Raw genomic sequence first — 22,623 nt, forward strand, 5'->3', positions numbered from 1 at the left:
TCTATACAGTTCAATTTTCTATCAGTTCTGGTTGTTTTTTGTTTTTAAATTGTTGTTGTCCTTCTTTTGGTTGTGCGAGGAGGCACAGTGTGTCTACCTATGCCTCCATCTTGGCCAGAAGTCCTAGTCATGTGAACATTTGTTGTGGCAGTTCTTGCCTTTCATTGTGCTGATTTTGTCTTTCCCTTGTCCCATGCTTTGTCTTGTTCAGATTTCATTCCCTCCGTGAAGCATCCCTAATCACCCACTCAAATTTCCCACCTCTGTTGTAGCTCTTTAGGGTGCTCAAGCCCTCCTGGAATCTAGTCTCAGTTCCTTTGTGAACGTGGACAAGTTATTGAGTCATTTTAGGTCTCAGTCTCCTTGTCTGTACAAAGGGAATACGATACCAACCTGAATAGGATCGCTTTGGGGGTTAAATTTTAATTTAATTTATTTTACTTTATTTTTAAAGATTTAATTTATTTTTAGAGAGAGGGGAAGGGAGGGAGAAAGAGGGGGAAAGAAACATCGACGTGGGAAACATGGATTGCTTGCCTCTGTATGCTGTGACTGGGGACCGAACTGGCAACTTTTCACTTGGTGGAATGGTGCCAAACCAACTGAGCCATAATGGTCAGGGCTAAATTTTAATTTTTTCTTTTGAAAAGCAATCCTAATCTCATAGTTCAACAAAAGATCTGCCTAGGTGTCAGCTGGATAGGTGGCTTGTTACAGCCTGTTTTTCATCCAGGATGACCTAGGATAGTGTTTTGGAACTCTGGAGAACCCTGCTGCCACTACCAGATCAGTTTAAATTAGGACGGGAGGTGGGCAAGGGGTTTGGATCGGTCCCAGAAATAGTTATTTTATATGCCCCTAGGTAGTTCTAATGTACAGTCACAACTGAGAAAGAGCCACTGGTGTGGCGGGGAAGAGCATGGGATCTGAAGCCTGACTGCCTGTGTTCCAGTCCTGACCTGTTACTTTCTACTCTGTGACTTGGGGAAGTTGTTCAGCCTCCAAGAAACTCAGTTTCCTCATGTGGAGAGGCAGATAACAGTTGTTCTCACAGGGTTGTGGGAAGGCTCTAACAATATGTTACAGTTCTTAGAGTGGTGTCTGGTACACAGTAAGGCCCTGATCAGTGTCAGTTGTTGTTTTCATTGAATGGCATTTTCCGTCTTCCAAGCAGTCATCTAAGAGGCCTAGCCTCTTGGGAGAATGGGGACATTGGAATACACATCTTGACTCCTTCAGCCACGCTAGCTGTCAAGTTATTTCTTCTTCCTAATGCCAACAGCAGTAGTAAAAGATGCCATTGATACTGTGTACTGTGTTCCACTCTGCTGTGTGCTTAACTTGTCTTTTCAAGAGCCCTGTGAAGGGAAAGTAATTATCTTTTCTGTTTTACTGATGGGGAAGCTAGGGGGCTGAGAGGTTGAGAAACTTGTCCAAGGTCCCACAGCCAGGTGAGTAGCAAGGCTGTGATTTGAAGGCCGTTTCGACTGAACGCGGTGCTCCTGATCTTTCTGCCAGCATTCAGGGACACAGTGTGGGAAATGCCGCACTACACCGTCAGCATCAAGAGCGATTTTCTGCTTACTCCTTCGTGACTCACAGCGTCAAGCAGCTTTGGTTTCCTTATCCCCGAGAGCAAAGCTTTCATGGTTGGAAGGGACCTCGGAGGTCATCAAAATTCACCTCCTGACCAGCCCTGTAGGCCTTTTGGCAAAGTTCCCAGGGCACTTTTCACTTCTGCCTTGAACGTTTCCTAGTGATGGCAGAACTGTTTACGAAGTAGTTGATTTTGGTTTTGGATACATGTTAATACATGCTCCTCATGTTGAACAGAAATAGCTTTCTAGTAATTTCTATTAGTTACTGTGTGACCCTTAGAACAATGTTAAGTCCTTTCCTCATTCACCTAATAGTCCTTCGGGTGAATGGGCAGTAAGCCCATTTCCTAAACTTTCTTCATGTGACTTGACTTTGTGGTCTGTCTTCTAAACTCTTTTCATAAATGTCCTTCATAAAGTGAGTTGTAGATTCCAGGCATGGTGGCTCCATGGACAGCTGGGCAGGGCTGTACCACAGTCTCCTTCCTAGCCGTTTCAGTGTTGTGTTCGCCTTCCAGTCAACCAAAGCTCCCACCTCTTTCCCCTACGAATTCTGCCCCTCAGAGCAGTCTTTCTTGTCCTATACTTCAGGCCCTGTTTAGAAATTACTTTCCTACTTATCCCCAGAAGATTACCTCTTGTTAGTTTCAGGACTCCATTTCAGTGTGTTGAGTTCATTTTCATCTTAACCGTACCTTTCAGTAGTTCAGCTCTGTGCCTCGCTTTGGAGTGCCGGGCTTCTGCCTCGTCATCCAGGTGTTGGTAAAGGTTGATCAGGGTGATCCCGTTTCATGCCATGAAACACAGGTCTATGAGCTACAAGTCTTAGTTTATTATCAGGCCCACATTTCATTTTATTGTCATGAGGAGCTAGATTACATACCTTAATGATCTCAAGACAGAACACCGTCTATGGTATTATTTGAATTTTTTGGCCTGGTAATGCTGTCAAAAAAAGAAAAGAGGTTAGTGTGGCTTGCTTCTTAATGAACTCACATCATTTCCTATTGGAGAGACTTGATTTCTTAAGGCATCGTAGATTGTTTGATAAGCTACTTTTCAAAAATTTCTGAGAATGACATTAATCTTTTCAATCTGTTGTTTGGGAATTTCTTTTTTTCTCCTTTTAGGAAATTCAGTACAGGGTCAGTCCTTCTCAAGGCTTTAAGGTACTTCACTCCTTTCCTGGGACCTTTAGAGATCACTGCCTAATTCTGGAACCACAACTGCGTGACTCAGTCAGTACATCGGGATGGAATTCTGGACTAGTAGATGTAAATTTATTAAAACGAATTCTTTTGCTTTTGCGACCTGTCTTGGATTTTAGTTCTTACTTAATGATAGCTATTCTATGGCCAATTATAGAAATAGATCAACAGTTCTGCCTTTTTTCCTGCATCATCTTCCCAAAGCAGTGTTGTTCTAATACTTTTTTAAAATGCCATCAGCACTTTTTTATTACTGATTTCAGAGAGAGAGAAAAACAGAAACGGTGTGAGAAAAACATTGTACACGCCCCAACCAGGGATCAAACCCATAACCTAGGTATGTTCCCTGACCAGGAATTGAACCTGCAACCTTTTGGTGTATGGGACAATGCTTCAACCAACTGAGCCACCGGCCAGGGGGAGCCACCAGCATTTTTGATGAGCCTGTATGTTCTGGACTGTATCCTTTTCTTCATTAGATGTTATACAAACAACTCATGTCCACCAAAAAACATTTGGAAAGGAGAGTAAGAAGAAAAGTTGCCCACAGTCTGCCACCAAATCCAGTCATTGTCGACATTGTCTGTATTTCCTTCTAACCTTTCCTGGGTGTGGACTTTATTTTTGTTTTTCCCTTTCCTTTTCACTGACAGTCTGTCATCTGCATTTTCCATGTCTTTATATAGCCTGGCGTTAGTCCTTTAGAATCTTACATTCATTCTTTTACATTTGTCACTAGCCATTTTCCCTTTATATGTCTCCCATGTATGTCCTTTGGCAGATTGTTCCCACCGGAGCTCTGCTGCCTTCTCTTTCCTTGGGATCACCTCTCATACTCTGAGTTACTAATTTAGTGTCTTCCAGCTTTTTTATCATTCTAGTTTGAGGCTACAGGATTGGCTGCTTTTTCTTTGGATGTTTAGAAATCTGCTTTCCTATTATCTGTCATTTGTTGTTTTCTTTCCTGTTAGAAAAATTTAAGATGATGCCCTCACCACCTTACTTAAAGTCAGCACTCGGTAAATGTCCAGTTCTCATTCCCTAATCCATCTGTACTGCCATCTCAGCGATTAGTCCTTTCTCATGATTGGGCACAAATCTGGGCTCCTGCTGGCTTTTATTTTAAGCAGTGACTTTGTCAGCAAGGTGAGGAAGCACTGAGCCTTCCCCTTTGGCAGCCTTCCATCAGTTCTGAGCTTAATGAGCATCTTGCTACTGTCAGTTTGGTTCTCTTTTGAGAATGAACGTTTCTTATCCTCCAGCTGATGGAGACTAGTTTATCTCGGTAGTGATATGGCGGTTTTTTTTAATCTTATATCTCTACCTACTTCTTTGAACAAGATTGTCCATGGCCCATTTCTAGATGTGTATACCATTCTCTACATTAAATAAAGATTTCTGAGGCCAGAAGTCTTATTAGTTACCTTCTCTTTTTGTTTGTTTTGTTTTCAAGCTATTTCCTCATTGTAGGGTGTTTTTTCTTTTTCCTTTTTTAAATAAAAATATAATGTTAGTCATGGCCAGTGTGGCTCAGTTGGTTGGAGCTTCATCCCATAAATCGAAAGGTCATGGGTTCGATTCCTGGTCAGGGCACATGCCTAAATTGTGGGTTTGGTCCCCAGTCAGGGCGTGTACAAGAGGCAACACATCGGTGTTCTCTCCTTCTTTTCTTCCCTCCCTTCCCCTCTCTCTAAAATCAATAAGCATGTCCTCCGGTGAGGATTAAAAAAATGTTATAATGTTAGAATACTGCTGTGATACTGTGGATATTTATTTTTGTGATTTTTTGGTGTTATCCTTTCTTTGTTTATCTCATCTATGAGTAAACCCTTGTTATCAAGCCAACAAGTCTCCTACAAGATACGTTTTCCCTGGTGCTCAGTCTCTTCCCTCTGCCATCTTCAGGGGCTCTCCCCATTGTTTGTTCCATCTCTTTACTTGGGGTCTTTTTCATCCATACTCGTGACTGTTAGCTTGAAGAACTGAGAAGGCCCGCTGGTCTGACCCCAGTTCCCCACTCTGGATGTCCATTGTGAACACCCGTCTCACGTGGGCCTTTGTTTACTGTAGTGCTGCTGGTCACTAAGGACTTGCTGAGAGTCGCAGGTCTCAGTCTCTCCATCGTCAGGAACCTGGGTGGCACGAAGGGGTCGCCTGATCGAGTTTGGACACACCTACGTGGGCTCCCCTTAAACCTTTTACTCTTCAAAATCACAGAGCAACTATTTAAATTTTTTTTCATCTGAAAGTATTTACATGTATTTTAAGTTTATTTGTTTTAAATAAAAGTAATATGTGACATCGAAACATAATGTAGCAGATACTGAGTTCTTGACAGTTACTTCAGAGAAGGGAGGGAGAGAGGGATGTGGGGAGGTTGCCCTGGCCCCAGTTTCACATGCACTATTTTATTTGCTTCAGTTCTTTTACAGAAGTTAGGCATGAAGCTAAGTGGTGAATATGCAAGTATTTTAAATTTTTTTTTGTATTGATATATTTACATATTTCATAATTAAAAAGATTAAATGAGATAATATGCTTAAAGTACTGGGAAAAAAATTAACATACCAGTGGAAGGGCTAAGGTTCTGTTTTTGACCACAGCCTTTTTTTTTAAAATTTTTTTTATTGTTATTCAATTACAGTTATATGCCTTTTCTCCTGATCCCTCCACCCCACCCCAGCTGAACCCACCTCCCTCCCCCACCTCCACCCTCCCCCTTGATTTTGTCCATGTGTCCTTTATAGTAGTTCCTGTAATCCCCTCTTCCCACTGTCCCCACCCCACTCCCCCCTGGCTATTGTTAGATTGTTCTTAACTTCAGTGTCTCTGGTTATATTTTGTTTGCTTTTTTCTTCTTTTGCTATGTTCCAGTTAAAGGTGAGATCATATGGTATTTGTCCCTCACCGCCTGGCTTATTTCACTTAGCATAATGCTCTCCAGTTCCATCCATGCTGTTGCAAAAGGTATAAGCTCCTTCTTTCTCTCTGCTGCGTAGAATTCCTGACCACAGCCTTTAATCTTTCTTCTTCCCTGGAGGTAGCAAACTGTTGATGTGGCTAGAATCATACTAGGCCTTTTCCTAGGTATTTGTTCACCCAAACATGTACCCTGAGGAAATATATTTTGGTATTTATGTTGTAACTTTTTAAATGTCATCACATTGTATTTTTCTACAGCTTTTTTTCACCCTGTCTTAGAATCTTTCCATGGTATTTAACTAAATAATATTCTATTGTATGGATAAACCATAAGATATCACTCTGATAGCTAGTGGGTTATTAACAGTAGTGCTGCAGTGAACATCTTTGTGTGAGCTACGGTGTGGACTCACGTGTATTTAAAGATTTTATTCAGAGAGAGGAGAAGGGAGGGAGAAAGGGAGGGAGAGAAATATGATCATCGGTTACCTCTCACACACCCCCAACTGGGGCCGTGGCCTACAACCCAGGCATGTGCCCTGACTAGGAATCGAACTGGCGACCTTTTGGTTCACAGGTCGGCACTCAACCCACTGAGCCACACCAGCAAGGGCTCCCATGTGTGTTTAAAGTAGGTACTGAGGAGTACTTATGCCTATAGGGCATGTGCTAAATGATATAATATTGTCCTTCAGAGTGGCTGTGCCATTTCACACTCCCACCAGCAGAGGGAGTGGGTCTTTTCCTCCATACAACCAACAATTGATAATGAAAGACATAAGTTTTTAAAAACTTCTAGTTAATGAAAACTGGGCATATTGTTTAATATGCATTTTTCTGATTGTGAGATTAACCATCTTTTCATATGTTCATTGTATTTCCTCTTGTGCGAATTGCCTGCTTATGTTCTTTGCCCAGTTTTATTGTAAGCTGTCAGTTTCTTATTATTTGTAGTATTATTTTTAATCTATAATGTTTTTTTAAAGATTTTATTTATTTATTTTTAGAGAAAGGGGAAGGGATGAAGAAAGAGAGGGAGAGAAACATCAATGTGTGGTTGCCTTTATGGGGCCCCCACTGGGGACTTGGTCCGCAGTGCTGTGACTGGGAATTGAACCGGTGACCCTTTGGTTCACAGCCCGCTCTCAATCCACTGAGCTATATAAGCCAGGGATATTTGTAGGATTATTTTACTCAAGTTTCCTTCTTTGCTTTGTATCTAGGGGCAGCATCTCTTCTTTTTCAGAAATTGTCTTAACTATTGCACATTTTGCTTTGATACACATTTAAACATTTTAGACGAGATCGGGCGCGTTCAGAGTGGTATGGCTGTAGACACATTTAAACATTTTAGAATCAGCTTGTCAAGTTTAATGAGTCATACTGTTGAGTTTGGTATTGCTTTAATTACTGCTGGCTAATTGGGGGAGAGGTATTGTATATTTTATTCTCAGCCAAAGTACCTGCTCTGAATTAAGTCATTTGTTTAATGCTGTTTGGTCTGTGATAAAAATTAAAATAGTGTGTACCTTGCTGTCATATCTTTTTTAAAAATAAATGTCATCTCTTTCAGCATGTTTCTTTCCTAAGCGCATGTGATCTGAGCTGTTAAGGGGTACTGGTGGGATGTGCAGTGGTGGGTGGGGACATCCTGTCATCTTTTCTGTGTCCTGCTTTCCTAGCAATCCCCAAAGTGAGACTGGAGACCATCTACATCTGCGGAGTAGATGAGATGAGCACCCAGGATATCTTTTCCTATTTTAAAGAATATCCTCCGGCTCACATCGAATGGTTGGATGATACCTCCTGTAAGTACACCCAGCTTTTCTGTTGAATATACTTTTGTTTATTATTTTAAACAAAATAAGTGTTCTAAACAAAATAAGTGTTCTTGCCATCTCAGATGGTGAACAATTATGACCCAGACTACTTGTTTATGCCTAACCTCTGCCCTTAGCTTAGGAGAGGAAGAGAATGCCCATTGATGAGAACCAGGTGCATTAACCAAATTACCAAATTACACCCCATGAGTATTCCAAGTCAGCTCAGGGGTGGTGACCAGGGCTTAGGAAACTGGTTGCTGGCATCTAATTCTGTTGTACACAACCGAGGCCTCTTTTAACCCCCACAATCCCCAACAAAAGGGTGGAGGATCCAGCTGTATGGACTTGGGCTGAGGACTTCTTTTTCAAGGTTTTAGGATTTGTCATTGCAACTTGCCATAAAGTCATGCAGAGGGCTGGCTCTGCCTCAGTGTCTTTAACCTAGAAATGTGTCAGAACCCTCTGGCACTGTACTAGACCTCGCGTCTCTGCTTGTTTTGGACTGTGTCTTCTGGAACTTCACCTGCTTGCATTAACCTGTGACCAACTGTAATTTTTAACTTGCCTCTCCACTGCAAGTCTGTCCTGACCTCTGGTGGCCACTCTGCTGGTTTCTTGCCCCCCCCCCCTTTTTTTTTTTTAAATTATAAGAGTTTCTTTAGAAAGTTACAAATGTAGTACAAACGAGCCAGCTGGGCCGCATGGGCTCAGGAAACAAGTTACAGAGACAGAGGAAGGGCCTTGGGGCTTAGGAAAGGGAAAGGCAAAACTGATGCACCTGTGGGGAAGAAGAGGGGGAGGGAAAGGTACAGCAGCTCCCTGAGAGGAAGAGGGAGATTGAGAGTATACTCTGGGCCCTTCGTCTTGAGGGTTGTATTAATGGCCAGGAGTTAGGAAAGGTCTTAGGGGAGGATCTCAATAGAATATCTGTCAGCTTTATGTTGACGTGCCAAAATGAGATTTATTCCCCTGACTGTGCCTGTCTTTGGATGTGGTTGGCACAAATGGCACTAACTGGATTTCTGCTCTCTAACTCCTTGAGGAGGGTGACTTAAGCTGTTTACCCTCTGGTTGGGGAGGAGAAGTGCAAACCATTTACACTTAAGTGTCCTTGGTTAGGGAAGATGGCTGTGAACTGCATGGCCATTTAACTATCTGTTTCAGTTTCCCTATTCCAGTTGTCCTGGCTTACTAGCCTGTCTCATTCCCCCTTCAGAGACTTCCACCTCTGAGATATTTTAGGGATGATGAGGGAGGACTGTAGGTCTTCAGTAACTGCTTCCTGCTGACCAGGACGTGGTCCCTCCCTATATAGGGTATGGAAGTCTCTCCCCTCCTGATCTAAGAGAGACAAGGGAATGGGACCTGAGACTGGAACAGAGAGGCTGTTCTGTGATTCTTCCAGTGTGGTGACAGGTTGGGATCCCCAAAGCATCATCATCTTGATGTGGAGTTGTATCCAGAAGCAAAATTGGTTGGCTTCTTACCTTGACTCACTTCTAGTCTGGCTTTGCTTATTGCCAGCTTGCAGACCTGCCAGGTTGTACCCTGTATATAGCAGCCTGGTTTTTCTGGCTGTGTTCTTTGGAAGATGTTGATTCAGTGTTTTCACTGAAAGAAGAAGACGTATGACTGAGTGAAAGATTTTTCTCCTTTTTTCTTTTCGCTTAGCTTACAACCCCTGATCATCCAAATCAGGGGTTGCCTAACTTTTTTTAATGAACTACTAGGTAGTAAATATTTTAGGCTTTACAGGCCATATAGTCTCTGTCACATTTACTCAGCTCTGCCGTAATTGCATAAAAGCAGCCATAGACAATGTGTAATTGAATGAGCCTGTTTTCCATAGAACTTTATTTATAAAAACAGGCAGTGGATGGGGTTTATTGTACAGTAACTATACCTAAATAAAGCTGGTGCAAATATAAATAAACAAATAAATAAATGACAGGTGATGGGCTGGATTTAGCCTGCAGGTTATAGTTTGTTAACCGCTTGTTTAAGTCATTAAAACTAGGTAAGGGATATTATAATTGGAGCGACCCTTAGAAATATCCAGTTCAACCACCTCATATTATGCATTAGAAACCGAGAAACAGAGAAGGGAGATTGTTTGTCCAAGGCCACACGGCATGTCAGTAACAAAGGGGAGATTCTTTAGACCTTCATTTCCCAAACTGAAATATAAATGCCATTTTAAATAGTTCAACGGGTTTCTTTTTCATAAGACTTCTTAAAAATTTTTTCTTACTAAATTCTCTTCCTTGAAGAAAAAGATTCTATTAGTTGCCACAGAGCCAAGTGTCTGTTACGCCTCTGATGTGTCCCATGATGGTACCAGCATCGGTGGGGACATCATTCAGAAGCTCATCTGGATGATAAGCAACAGCATGGGGCTTCCCTGTAGGGGCAGTGGCATAAAGGATAATCCAGGTTTATTTGATAATTTTCATTATCATCCTCATCAAGAACTAACACATGGCACTCACTGTGTGCCAGGCATTTTTAATACACAAATGTTTTCTCATGGAATCTTTGACCATTCTTTTGTGGAACCCAGTTTCAGAATGTAGCTCTAGGCTAATTTCATCAAAGAGTTTTTACTACTACTTTCTATTCTTTTCATTAGTTGGTCTGTACATTTATTGATATCAGTTTGTACCTACAGAAGGCTGTAACAATGAATACAATGCAGTTTCTGTTCTCAGGAAACTTAACCATTCGGATGTGATGCAGTGTTTTATTTTACATTTTATTTTAGGCAATGTGGTTTGGCTGGACGAAATGACAGCCACACGAGCCCTTATCAATATGAGTTCTCTGCCAGACCTGGATAAGATAAGAGGCAGGGATGCCAATGAGGACAAGTCATCTGAGAAAAGCAAAAAAGGTAACTGAACACAAAGGAGGGACATTGGGGCTGAAAGTCCTGTTGTTTACTCAGTCGGCTTGGGTTTCTGTTCAGAGTGTTGCATAGCATCCCCTCACCAGTCATTTCTGAAATAGGCCGTGATGTTTTGGGTCATCAGTAAGTAGAAGGAGAAAATAATTGGACTTCTAAGTGGTATGAGATGGAGTTATGTTAAAGTTCATCTCGTCTCTCACATTCCATTATAGGCAAGCAGGAAGACAGTTCGGACGATGATGAGGCTGAAGAAGGGGAAGTTGAAGATGAAAACTCAAGCGATGTAGAGGTTAGTAATAAGGGAAAGATATATGTAAGGTTTTACTGTAAAAAACTGCTTACTCTCTTTTTATTTAAGGCTTACAGACTTAGTACGTTGTGTTCTCCCTCTGGCTCTCACCATTAGACGTTTTGAGGGTGAGGCCTTGGCCTTTAAGTTTGTGCGACTAATGAATGATTCATCTTGAGGTCTTACAACAGTACTCACTTAGAGCAGTAATCACTTTCTATAAAAGAAAATGGTTTTATTGAGAAATACTTTGAAGTGTTATCAGTAAAATTAAGAAAAAGCAAGCAATGGCATGCTTCCTAATGGATTATGTACTATTCTTGGAAAAATTAAAGTGTATTCATTTAAAAAATATGCATTGAGTGCTTACTGTATACCAAATTCTAGGTGCTGGGGATATAGCGTCAAGCAGAACAAAATCTTTGCCCTCTTGGAGCCTACGTTCTAGTGGGGAAGCCAGACAGTACACAGGTACACAGATCTGTAGTGTCAGGAAGCGATTAGTGCTGCGAAGAAAATTAAGAAGGGTAAGTGGACAGAGAGTGGTGGAGACCATAGTTTTCTTTGACAAGGTGGTCACCTCTGACTTAGAAATTCCACAGAGGAGCTAGTGCTGCGATGCTGATGAGTATTGTTAAAGGCAGAATGCTTTCCTAACCCGTGGTAACTTTGCTGCTGAGGAAAGGCTTTAACGTTTGTATTGAAATACTCTTTTTTTTCTTAAGTTGGACACATTATCTCAGGTAGAAGAAGAGTCTCTGCTAAGAAACGATCTTCGTCCAGCTAACAAACTTGCTAAAGGAAATAGGTTATTCATGAGATTTGCTACGAAAGGTAAATATGATATTTGGTATTGATTTTTATTTTTACTCTTAAGTGGTTTATTACTCAGTGACATCCTTCTCTTTTGAATCAGAAGGTACATCAAATAATCTCTTAAGTCCCTTCAGATTACAATATTTCGTGCTTATGAAACGATGGCTTGCTGCCTGAGTTGCAATTTCTGACTTTGAATGTAATTATTAACTATTTGTATCCTTTTTTGATTTCTGGCTAAAGTAAGTTAGTTCCTGTTAAATCTGGTTTGACCCATGTGCTTTTCAGCCAACTTATCATCTGAACTATGAAAACCTTTTAAGATTGTATATGTTCTTTTGTATTCAAAATGTGTTTATTGGGCTGGTTCCCCACTCATCCTGATTCAGGGCGCTCTTAGTGCTGCGTCCTTCTGAAGGAGCCTCCTTCTGCAAGCCCGGTTTCTCCTCCTGTAGGCGGAGCAGCCAACACACAAAACTACCCTTTGTGCTGGCTAAAGACGGTGGTGATTTACAGCATCCTGGGCACTTCACACCCATGGAGTAGGAACCGGGGCTCTGCGCCTGTACTTCTTGTGTTTCCTATTCTCTCTGGAGAGGGATGAAGGAGATCCTTTGCGAGAGGCATGTTGTCATACGGAGGTGGTCACCACCAGAAAGTAAAATTGTGTATTTTTCTTTATCACAGCAATATCCTCCTGCACTTTGCTCATAGTACCATTCAGCTCTCGTTCTCTAAGGAATTAAATCAAGTCTCTAATAATTTGTAAGGCTTTTTATGCCCAGTGAGTTTTGGTGCATGTTAAACACACATACTTGGTTTCTTGAGTTAGTTAGAGATGACAGTCCTTCAGCCTTGAATGCTGCAGTATGTGTTTCTGAAGAATGAGCACTTTGTCGTACACACAGCACAAGTTATCAGAATCAGGAATTTGACAGTAACAACATTATTACATAATCCGTAGCCCACATTAGGCTTACATCAGTTGTTCCAAGAATCCCCCACCCTACATATTGAAACTGTTCGACACTGTGAGTGGCATGTGTAGCACTTCTTGTGATGACGATAGTTTTCAAATAAATTTGGGTTTTTCTGTATACTTCTCCCCCGCTAAACTGGATCCCCCTCAGGACTGAGCGTTGAAGTACACCATGTCTCTTTAGTCTCCCTGAATCTGGAACGACCCCTCTGCTTTGTTTTTCTTGACCGAACCATTTTTTAAAGAGCTAGGCTAATTATTTTATAGAGTGCTTTTTAGTGTGGGCGTGTCTCATGTCTCTTCCTGATTAAATTTGGGTTGAGCGATTTAGGCACTGCCACAGAAGTGAGGTTGTTGTTTTCTGTGCACTGATCAGGGGCACGTGATATTTGTCTCATTCCTGGGGTTGTTAACTTATCACTTGGTTTCGGTGATGATTGCCAGGTTTCTCTATACTGTAAAGTTTTTATGTTTTTTCATTTGTAATTTTAAAATTTGTGGGAAGATACTTTGAGATTGAGTATGTAAGTAGTCCGTTGCTCATCAAACTTTCACGCAGTAGCTTTAGCATCCATTGACTTTTTAACTCCATCATTTCTTTATTAGTTGACTGTAAGGAATACCTTTCCCTTTTATCCATTTAGTTGTTTACTTACTCCTATCAGTTTAGAGTCCTGGAGTTTTATTCAGTGGGTTACCATACATTGCTATCATTGTTTTGACTCAGATCGTCTTGGATTTGCCTAGTGGAGCCCCTTGCACCTGTGTGCTTCAGACACATTTCCGTGACCCTTAGATCACTTTCTTTATGGCACACCAAAACATCTTGTTTTTCCAGACTCAGTTTGTGTTTTCCCTTCCTCAGCTCTGGAACCAGCCATTTCTCCTCGGGCATGTTTTTTGTAGGGGCACATCCTAGTTGTGCTGCTAAGTTTCCCTGTAGCGCTGATACCTTCACATTGGGGTTCTTCCTCCTTTGCCATCAGTGAGTGCCCAAGGAGCTGTTGAAGTCCTTTATATTATGAAAAGTATGTGTGATCACTGACCACCTTTCCTTCCTATTAATTGGCATTTTTAAAAAATCCTCACCCAAGGGTATACTTACTGATTTTGTTTTAGAGAGAGAGAGTGGGAAAACCACTGATGTGAGAAGAAACATTGATTGGTTGTGTCCCCTACGTGCCCTGACTGGGGACTGAACTCTCGGCCTTTTGTTGTACAAGTTGATGCTCCAACTAACTGAGACACCCAGCCAAGGCTAATTGGCATTTTAACTTAACAAAGGGATCTTTTCTACATTGACTCATTTGAGTGGTTATTTAAGTATGTTTTAGGTATATGGTATCATATTGTTTTCTTTAAGCCATTCTGAGAAAATCATAATAAACTGGAAAAAATTGTTTATTAAATATAGGGAATTATGTATAGTCTGTTTCTTTAATTCTGATTCTGTATTATTGGAGTATTGTCATTCCGAAATGAATGTTACCTTTCAGGGGGCAGTGAAATGCCACCTCTCCTAAAAAGCCTTCTTTGATTCTTGAGCACGTGTAATGACTGAAGCTCTCTCATGCTTCTTAGAACCTTGTATATTGTACTGTTAGGTTTTTCTAGTAGTATTTCGTCTATGAAGTCAGCTCCTTAACAGCAGCTTTACCTCATTCATCTGTTTTGTTCCACCCCCTGCCCCCCACACTGCCTTAGTAGGCACAGGGAGTGAATGTGCTGATCTGATTCCAGCTATGGAAATGCAGTCTTTTGTTTTTTTAAAACTATTCTGCATTGTTTTCATGCCCACAGGAAATCCTAGGTAACTGTTGTAATTAATTTTTAGATGACAAAAAGGAACTTGGAGCAGCCAGAAGAAGTCAATATTACATGAAATATGGGAATCCAAATTACGGAGGCATGAAAGGAATTCTTAGTAATTCTTGGTGAGTCCAGAAGTGTGAAATACAATAGTTAAACTTTTCTTAATCCTTCAGTGGATATTCTGCAGTCAAAAGTCAACACCATGTGTGAACGAACTCATAGGAAGACAAGAGGGAAGAAGAATACAAGATTCTTTTGCTTTTTGTATTGATTTTTTAGAGAGGGAGAGGGAGAGGGGGAGAGAGAGAGAGAGAGAGAGAGAGAGAGAGAGAGAGAGAGAAAAAGAAACATCGATTTGTTGTTCTACTTATTTATGCATTGTGTTGATTCTTGTGTGTGTCCTGACCGGGAATTGAACCCACCTTGGCATATCAGGACAACCCTTTGACCAACTGAGCTACTTGGCAAGAGCCAAGTGCAAGATTCTTAACTGTGGTAAATGGTGTGAGAATGCTGAGTTTCAGTTTTATTTCAGATGTCTTTGTCTCAACACCTGACGTTGTGTCAGTGTGTAGTTGAAATTAATCAGTGGGTTTCAAGGTCCTTCCTGGTGGTCTTTGATTTTGTGCTTATTTTGGCAATGTTGCAGGAAGCGAAGATATCATTCCCGTCGCATTCAGCGGGATGTGATCAAGAAGAGAGCCCTGATTGGGGATGATGTTGGCTTGACGTCCTATAAACACCGACATTCCGGTAGTTGCCTGCTCAGCTCTTGGGTAGACACATGTTTGGCTCCCGAAATCATATTTTTATTCTTAATACAGTCTTTTAAGGTTCCAAACTTTATCATCCTCTCTTCCTTGCCCTCACCCTCTGCCAACATATAGGAAAGTAAGTCAAGTCACAGTTAATTTTAAATTGTCCATACAAAGAGGTCAAGTGATTTTATAAAAGCTGTTCTAACAAAAAAAGTCCAAATGTGACATAGGGAAAATTAAAATAAAACTATTATTAAGATTCTAATTGTTCCTACTATTTATATAAAAAGCTGCATGAAAAATTCTTTTAAAAATATTTTATCAGATGAACTGATTTTATTGTTCCTTTATCTGAAAATGAAAATAGGCTGCTATGTGTAGTGTTTTATCCTTATTGGCTTGTGCACACGAATGTCTCCAAAAAGTGGGATGTCATCACTTGGGTCTTCTCCCCTCCCCTCCCCTCCCCTCCCCTCCTTTCCTTCTTCCCTCCTTCCTTCCTTCCTTCCTTCCTTCCTTCCTTCCTTCCTTCCTGTGCTTTTTATAAAAGAACCATTTTCATTATGTTTTATAAAGATTTGTTTTTATTTTGAACCTAATCTGTGGGATCTTCTATAGATTTTTAGGATTAATTAAGTTAGCATACAAACATGGAATAACATGCATGTACATTTATCACTGTAATAGGGAGAGGTGAAGCCTATACCTTTTAGTGTGCACATCGAAAATTGTGTATTTGAAATTTGCATCTTATGCAGTTACACTTCTCCAGTGTCAGTTACTTCAGGATATTTTTATCATGCAATCTTTATATTCATATTAAAGAAATTAAAAAGATTTCCCCTAATTCTAGCACTCTAATGTAACACTGACTTTATTTTATGTTTTTCCTATTCATTTCTTTTCATAATAAGTATTATAATTTTTGTGAACATATATTTTATATCTGCTTCTTCAACTATTTCTAAGCAGTTTTTCATGAATTTAAAAGTTATAGTTGATTTTCATTATTTCTGGTGGTTATGGTCTCTAAAGTCACCAGGATCGTTGAAGGATCTGGTCATAACCATTTTTGTCAGCTGATCAATATATAACCTTGTGTGATGTTTGTTTCTGTTTAAAGACACCTTATTTTAACACATACGTTTAGTACACTTACTAACATGGATTCTCACAGGCCGTCAACAGCAATAACTCATGTCTGAACAGAGCTTACCTGATACACACATTTTCCCCTTAAGACTCATCACATCGTCCTTGAACTTAGAAACAGTGGACGGGTTTGGCGTTACTAAACAGTGAACTCGCCAAGAAAAGCCACAGGAATGTGGAAAACATGGCGTGCAGTAGACTGCACAGAGGGTGCTGACCTACAGTGTGAGAGAGGAAACGAGGAGGCGGAGCAGTGCCTCGTGTGCCCTCAGCTGGGAGTGTGCGTGTGTGGTCACTCCAATGTTTTTGCCACTCTGCTCATGAAAGCACTGTGAGTTAGAAATAAATTTGGCAGATTTGCAAATACAAAGTCTATGAATAATGACAGTTGACTGTGTTTTAGAAAATTTTGTAATATTCCATAGGCTGCTAGATCATACTTTACCTGGCCTTTCTGCTATTGTAGGTATCGGAGTGGTGACCAGATTGGCACTGTTACAGATGATGCTTTAATAAAATCTTGGGCATAGGAACCCCTTCTTTTAAAAAGGTCATTGAAGTGAATAGAAAAGTAGACTTGTCAGTACTCTTTCTAATGTTCTTTTTGGTTAAATTCCTTAGGACTAGTGAATGTCCCTGAGGAACCCATTGAAGAGGAGGAGGAAGAGGAGGAGGAGGAAGACCAGGACATGGATGCAGATGACAGGGTGGTGGTGGAGTACCATGAGGAGCTCCCAGCTCTCAAGCAGACCCGGGAGCGGAGCGCATCCAGGCGGTCCAGTGCCAGCAGCTCAGACTCCGATGAAATGGACTATGATTTAGAACTGAAAATGATTTCCACTCCTTCACCAAAGAAAAGCATGAAAATGACTATGTATGCTGATGAAGTGGAATCTCAGTTGAAAAATATTAGGTACAATTATTTTTTATTTTCATCAGTGCTTGCTTTTAGTTTGTTAAAGTATTCAGTTTTTCCTTAAAGTATGTAAGAAGAGGTCCTTGTTATAGACAGTATAAAAAGTGAAAACACCTGTGTCATCCTCTCCTAAGATAAGGACTGTTAACGATTGAATGAGTAACGGCTTATGCATAAGCATGACACATGGAGAGGTTGTAGAGGTATTTGTGCAAAAAAGAAGTTACGCTGTTTATATTGTTTTGCTCTATGCTCTTTCCACTTACCATATTGTAGACATCTTCTATCTTTTCAACTGTATGTAGTCCATCGTTTGAAAGTATCATGGTTTATTTAACCCACAGGTGGCAAACACAAGGCCCATGGGCCGAACCCTGCCCTCCACCTTGTTTTATCCTGCCTGGCACCTTGTTTCTACCCAGTGGCAGCACTGAGCTCTCATTCAATTGTTAAGGAGTAGTTACATTTATACAGTCCTAAAATTACATTCAACCCTTTGAAGGCAACTGCAAGGCTGATGTAGCCCCTGGTGAAAATGAGTTTGACACCCCTGAAATAACCCAGTATCTTTTTAGGACATTTAGGATTCTGTTTTCTTACTATCACACTAATAGATAAATTCTTTGAATTCCAGTGATTACATGAAAAATATACATGTTTTAAAATGTGGTACTGCTGCCCCAGTCAAGTAGCTCAGTTGATTGGAACATTGTTCTGTATACCAAAAGATTGTGGGTTCAATCCCTGGTCAGGGCACATACCTAGGTTACAGGTTTGATCCCTGATTGGGGCGTGTATAGGAGGCAACCAGTTGATGTTTCTCTCACTTTGATGTTTCTGTCTCTCCCCATACCCGCTTCCTTTTCCCTTCCTCCCTCTCTCCCCCTTCCTTTCTCTCTAAAATCAGTGAATATATCTTTGGGTGAGGATTCAAAAAAAATTTTTTTTAATGTGGTGTTGCTAAATTTCATTCCAGAAAGATTTTATTCACTCACATTGCCACCTGTTACTCACATACTCACCAGTGTTAGGTACTGTCACTTTCTAATTTTTGCTAAATTCATGGACGAAAAGAATAGTTACTTTAATGTACATTTCTGTGATGACTAGTGGGGATGAGCAGAATCCCAAGGGCAGCTAGCATATGCACAGCTCAAAGGACTGGAATCTAGGGGTGCTCTCTTTAAGTGTGTTTCGTGGTGCATTTGGGGAAAGGGGAAAAAAACATTCAAGCTGGTTTGTATGGCTTTGTGACATCCTTATTTTCAGTTTTCACAGAACTTTGTAATGGTAAATGCTGCCAAAATAATGCTGATCCCTAGAATGGTAGCAGATCTGCCTGACAGAGGAGTCAGCTCTTTAAAGAAAGGGGTTGTAGACTCTTGTATCTTCACTCCAGCCATATCACAGCCTGGGTGAGCAGAGGCCCCAAGGCCTTTACTGGCCTCCACCTTAACATCTGTGCCAGGGTAAGGGGACTCACAGTTACGTGCTCTGTGATAGCTTTACAGATATCGTGTGTGGAAGCCACCCTGGAAAACTCAGGACCTGCCCACTCTGGCCAGTCTTTTTACAACAGGCTGATCATGATTTTTGTAAACAAATAATTATTGGTGTGAGTGAATGTTGGCTATTTTAGATTGGGTTTTTTTAATTGTCTCCTCAAAAGTATGAGATTGTTATGTGGGCATTGTACCACAGTTGAAGTTGGCTAACTGTGCCCCTCTTTTTTAAGGAACTCCATGAGGGCAGATACTGTATCCACAAGCAATATCAAAAACCGAATTGGTAACAAATTACCGCCTGAGAAATTTGCAGATGTCCGGCATTTATTAGATGAAAAACGTCAGCACACGCGCCCACGGCCATCGGGCAGCAGCACTAAATCAGGTATTGTTGTTCAGTTGTGTTTCTGGGCTTTCCTCAGAGCTCCACAAAGCAAACTGGGGCAGGGACAGGTTTTTAGATAAAATGTTGCTGTTCATGGCCTATTTAGTTGTTCTGGTTCATCACTTCTAACTTTTGAGTTAAGCATTGGACTTCAGGACATCAAAAATAACTGTAAGAGTAATAGAAATTAGACAGACTCCCAGTCAAGATGGAGGCCTAGGTAAACATGCTTCTTCTCCTCACACAACTACAGAAAATATTACAACTAGACCACAAAACAAATATCACCCAGGACCATCAGAAAATTGGAAATCTGACAACCAAGGATATAAAGAAGCTACATTTGTGCAGACAGGTAGGTAGGAGGGGCGGTGTGGCCTGGGGAGGTGGAAGAATGGGTGGTCCCACATTCACATGTGGTGGATAAAAATTGGGAGGGATACCTCAGGAGCAGGTGGTCCCGGCCCCAGGCCAGACCACACAGCCCAGGGTTCTAGCGCCAGGAAGATAAATCCCTGTAACTTCTGGCTATAAAATCTAGTGGGGGGTTGGGTCAGTGGAAGAAACTGCCGGATTTTTAGGAGACTCCTCTTAAAGGGCCCACGTAGATTTAGGACTTACTCAGACCCTCCCATTCTGGGATTGAGCACCAGGGCAACAGCTTGAAGGGCACCAGTCACATATAGGGAGAAAGTGAAGTGACTGGAAACAGGGCAGGTGCTGGGAAATAGCTTCCTCCTGGGCAAACCTCCAGAAGCCAGGCAGTGGCATTGTCTTCTCTCCAAGCCCTCCGCAAACACAGAGCCACAAAGTGGTGAAGCAGGTGCCCCACCCTGATGATTACCTAAGGCTCCTCCCCACATTTAAACGGAGCTTTTCTACAATAGGCCATGCTACTAAAACAGAATCAGAGCAGCTCTACCTAATAAACAGAAACACAGGGAGGCTGCCAAATTGAGAAGACAAAGAAATATGGCCCAAATGAAAGAATAAAACAAAACTCCAGAAAAAGAACTAAACAAAATGGAGATAACCCTCCTATCAGATGCAGAGTTCAAAACACTGGCTCAGGATGCTCGAAGAACTCATTGAGTGTGGCAACAGCATAAAAAAGACCCAGGCAGGAATGAAGGTTGCACTAAGTGAAATAAAGAAAAATCTACAGGGTACCAGCAGTGGAGAGGATGAAGCTGACAATCAGATCAAAGATTTGGAACGTAAAGAAGAAAAAAAGCATTCTATTAGAACAGCAAGAAGAAGAAAATTAAAAAAAAAAAACACCCTAGAATAGTCTAAGAAGCCTCTGGGACATCTCCAAACATACCAACATCTGAATAATAGGGGTGCCAGAAAGAGAAGAGGAAGAGCACAAAATTCAAAACATTTGAAAAAGTAATGAAAGAAAACTTCCCTAATTTGGTGAAGGAAATAGACATACAAGCCCAGGAAGTACAGAGTGTTCCAAACAAGTTGGATACAAAAAGGAACACACCAAGACCCATCATAATTAAAATGTCAAAGGTTAAAGATAAAGAGAATCTTAAAAGCAGCAAGAGAAAAGCAGAGTTACCAACAAAGAAGTTCCCATAAGACTGTCAGCTGATTTTTCAAAAGAAACTGCAGGCTAGAAGGGATTGGCAAGAAGTATTCAAAGTGATGAAAAGCAGGGACCTTTAGAGACGTCCAAGATGACTCTATCCAGCAAAACTATCATTAGAGTTGAAGGGCAGATGGAGTGCTTCACAGATCAGGTCAAGTTAAAGGAGTTCATCATCACCACACCCGTATTATATGAAATGTTCAAGAGACTTATCTAAGAAAAAGAAGGTCAAAACTATGAACAGTAAAATGACAACAAACTCACAACTATCAACACTGGACCTAAAAAAAGAAACAAAAACTAAGCAAACAACTAGAACAGAAATAGAATCATAAATACGGATTTCATTTGGAGGGTTATCAGCCAGGAGGGGGAAGGGAGAGAATGGGGGGAAAGGTGCAGGGATTAAGCATAAATTGGTAGTACAAAGTAGGGAGGGAGAGGTTAAGAATAGTATAGGAAATGGAGAAGCCAAAGAACTTATGTGTGTGACCCATGGACATGAATTGAGGGAGGATTGCTGGAAGGAATGGGGAAACTGGATGGAGGAGAGCAAGGGGGAAAAGTGGCTCAACTGTAATAGCATAATCAATAAAATATATTTTTTAAAAAGAGTAATAGAAATTAAGTTGTTGTTGTAGAAATGGTTAAGAATTTGAACTAGATGCCCATCTAATGGGTACCTGGCTATGCCTGCTGTGTGTCAGACCCTGGGCTAGGTGGTGGGGATGTTTGAAGTCTCTGGAGGGAATGCAAAGTCATCACAGGACTCTGATGGAGAAACACATAAGTACCCACATTCAGATCTTTCCACCCAAAACAGAGTGGAGGCCGTGCTCTGATTGTTTTGTAAGCAGTGTGCTGTAGGAGCAGAGGGAAGCTGGATCTGCCGTCAGAATTGTGGGAGGCTTCTTAGAGAAAGTGGCTTTAGAGTGAGGCCTTGGGGAGGGAATAGGATCTCAGTTGACAAAGGTAGTTTTTTGAAGAAGTAACCTGATCCTATATCTATTTTAGAAAGATAACTTGGGAGCAGAGTGGGGTGGGGTATAGAGTTCAGTAACAAGGGCCTGAACTAGGTCAGGGGGCCGCAGAGATGAGAATGGATGAGAATGTCAAACCTTGTGAAGGAAGAAGACTCAGCACGGAGATGTGAGGGAGGAAAGGGAGAGAAGCAGGGGGCCCAGGCCTGAGGGACTGGAATGCTGGAGATGCAGCTCTGAGGGAATAAGCAACACGGGTACAAGCTCCAGCACAATGTCTGGGCTAATAGATAAGTGTGGCTTTATTGTTGTTATTGTTAGAGGGAACTCAGGAGGACAGGCAGATTGGGGAGGAGGGTGGTCTGAAATGTTTGTAAATTACGTGGTCTGCTTGGTTCTACTTAAAAAACAAAAACCAAGACAGTTGATTCTGTCTCAGAAATTCCTTTCTGAAGCAGTTGGCTGAGATATCCCCCCCCCCCCGAGAGCCCCTATGTCTGAATTTTCCTAATGGAGTCCAGGCTGACTGCAGAGAGAGAAGGCTTGAGTGTGTCATGTCCTTTGTCCTCACTCGGGGAGATCCGGACCAAGTTCTGTAGTGACCTCAGGTTGCCAGCACAAGATAGCAAAGCGCACACACCTGGTAACAATAGCTTTTTTTTTTTTTCTTTTTCTAGATATACGCCAGCGGTTAGGAAAAAGACCGCATTCTCCAGAAAAGGCTTGTAACCCCGTCGTTCGGAGAGAGCCCTTTTCTGATGTACATAGTAGGCTAGGTGTTCCCAGGCAAGACACTAAAGGCCTCTATTCTGATACTCGGGAGAAGAAATCAGGTTGGTAATACTTAAAACTGACGGGGATGGGAACTGGGTAAGAGCAGGTATGATGGGCAAAGTGTGGAAATACTTTGTTAGCAGAAGGCAGTAAATAGCAAATGCCAAAAATAAATTACGTTTCTTCTTCCATTATAATCAT

The 22,623-nt window shown here is 41.3% G+C and overlaps 1 protein-coding gene across 3 annotated transcripts in view; it reads left to right on the plus strand.

Moving 5' to 3' along the window:
- Positions 1–22,623, plus strand: part of NCBP3 (nuclear cap binding subunit 3) — a 41,200-nt gene that overhangs the window by 7,761 nt on the left and 10,816 nt on the right. For 2 of the 3 annotated variants that reach the window (XM_053910715.2, XM_024565232.4), the window contains exons 4-12: positions 7,411–7,536; positions 10,313–10,441; positions 10,669–10,745; positions 11,471–11,579; positions 14,375–14,474; positions 15,002–15,105; positions 16,884–17,175; positions 18,914–19,068; positions 22,326–22,481. In XM_053910715.2, the coding sequence (XP_053766690.1) occupies positions 7,411–7,536; positions 10,313–10,441; positions 10,669–10,745; positions 11,471–11,579; positions 14,375–14,474; positions 15,002–15,105; positions 16,884–17,175; positions 18,914–19,068; positions 22,326–22,481 (1,248 nt within the window). Of the gene's footprint in view, positions 1–7,410; positions 7,537–10,312; positions 10,442–10,668; positions 10,746–11,470; positions 11,580–14,374; positions 14,475–15,001; positions 15,106–16,883; positions 17,176–18,913; positions 19,069–19,321; positions 19,424–22,325; positions 22,482–22,623 lie in introns of all 3 variants that reach the window. The other variant, XM_053910714.2, reaches the window with a different exon arrangement.

This window comes from Desmodus rotundus, chromosome 9, assembly GCF_022682495.2.
Source record: "Desmodus rotundus isolate HL8 chromosome 9, HLdesRot8A.1, whole genome shotgun sequence".
In the NCBI taxonomy this organism is placed as follows: domain Eukaryota; kingdom Metazoa; phylum Chordata; class Mammalia; order Chiroptera; family Phyllostomidae; genus Desmodus; species Desmodus rotundus.